Genomic DNA, 1,391 nt, shown 5'->3' with positions numbered 1-1,391 from the left:
AAATTATTTTAACTAAATTTTTATAATAGAATTTTCTTTTTTTTTTTTTTTTTTACTCAATGATGAATAAAATTTAAGTTATATTTTTTAAAAATTCAAAAAGAAAGAAAATAAATAAGTAAACATATTAATTCAAATATAATCAATTTCTTTTTTTTTTTATTTTCCATTTTTCAGTCTACAACATTAATGTGTTTACGAATAATGATCGGTGATCCATTAAATGATGATCTTTTCACTCAATCAAATACTACCTTTTCAACCGTTTTACATGGTACTTGTCCACCTCAACCATTTTGTACTGCAGTCCTTAAACTTGCATCATTTATGATGCAAGCACTTGGTCAGGTATAAAATTTGCATATATTAAATTCTTTAAAAAGAAAAAAATTCAATTTATAATAACTTAATTTATTTGTTTTTTCAATTTATAAGTTAATTAAATTTCTTTAAATTTAATTTTTATTTTTTAAAAGAATAATTTTTTTAGTAAATTGTAAAATATTTTTAGGCAGCATTTTCATTAGAATATTTATGCAGTAACGAAGGAATTGGACCAATAGCTGAACGATTAGAAGTTATATTATGTCATCTGTTAATTCCACTCTTTCTTCAAGCAGCAATTGCCAAAAATGGTTTCGTCTCATTTATTAATTTAATTTTTAAAAATTATGATTAAATATTTTTTCAAAATATTAATTTAATCATCAGATTAAATCGTTTAACAAATTGAATCATCAATATATTTGTAAGAAATATGTAAATTTCATTTTAGAACTTTTTCCTTCCGAATTTTTATGCTTGAATAATTATTTTAAGCTCTATTTGCTTTTGACAGTTTTTTTTTCCTCGTTAATTTACTTATAAAAGTGCTATTCAGTTATCTAGATGGATAGATTTAATTCAAATTCCAAAATTAAGCAACATTAAATTAAGCAATTATGCATAATGATGTAATAAATGTAACACAATTATAGCATATATCTAATTAATTTAATAATTAAATTACATCTATAATACATATTAATAAGGCTATTTCTCTGCGACAATGAGCAATTTTTGGACTTAAAATAAACTTTTCCTTTATTTTAGACTTGAAAATAAACACTTCATCGATTATTTATATTACAGAAAAGCCACAATTTCAAACGAAAGATTTAATATTTTGCTTAAATTTGATGCAAAATGGTATTAATCCACCATTAGCACGGCAAAGTGTCGCACCATTAATGAGCTCAAATTTAGCATCTACTTTAATACGAGGATCTAATACTCATGGTAAAATGTTCTTTTACTAGTTTAATAATCTGAAAAAAAATAACTTAAATAATACATTTGTAGCAATATTTTAGAATAAATTATAGATTTGTAACAGTACTGTAACATTAATT

At 22.1% G+C, this 1,391-nt stretch overlaps 1 protein-coding gene across 1 annotated transcript; it reads left to right on the top strand.

Moving 5' to 3' along the window:
- Positions 1–189: 189 nt before the first annotated feature.
- LOAG_15635 (hypothetical protein) lies at positions 190–1,298 on the top strand (the record flags this gene model as incomplete). Its single annotated transcript, XM_003151124.1, has 3 exons — positions 190–348; positions 512–635; positions 1,132–1,298. 3 exons carry the CDS (start codon positions 190–192, stop codon positions 1,296–1,298), a joined length of 450 nt encoding a protein of 149 aa, XP_003151172.1.
- Positions 1,299–1,391: the final 93 nt, after the last annotated feature.

This window comes from Loa loa (genome assembly GCF_000183805.2).
Source record: "Loa loa unplaced genomic scaffold supercont3.2322, whole genome shotgun sequence".
Classification (NCBI taxonomy): Eukaryota; Metazoa; Nematoda; class Chromadorea; order Rhabditida; family Onchocercidae; genus Loa; species Loa loa.
The sequence above is the reverse complement of the archived record's forward strand: the minus strand, read 5'-3'. Positions and strand labels throughout refer to the sequence as shown.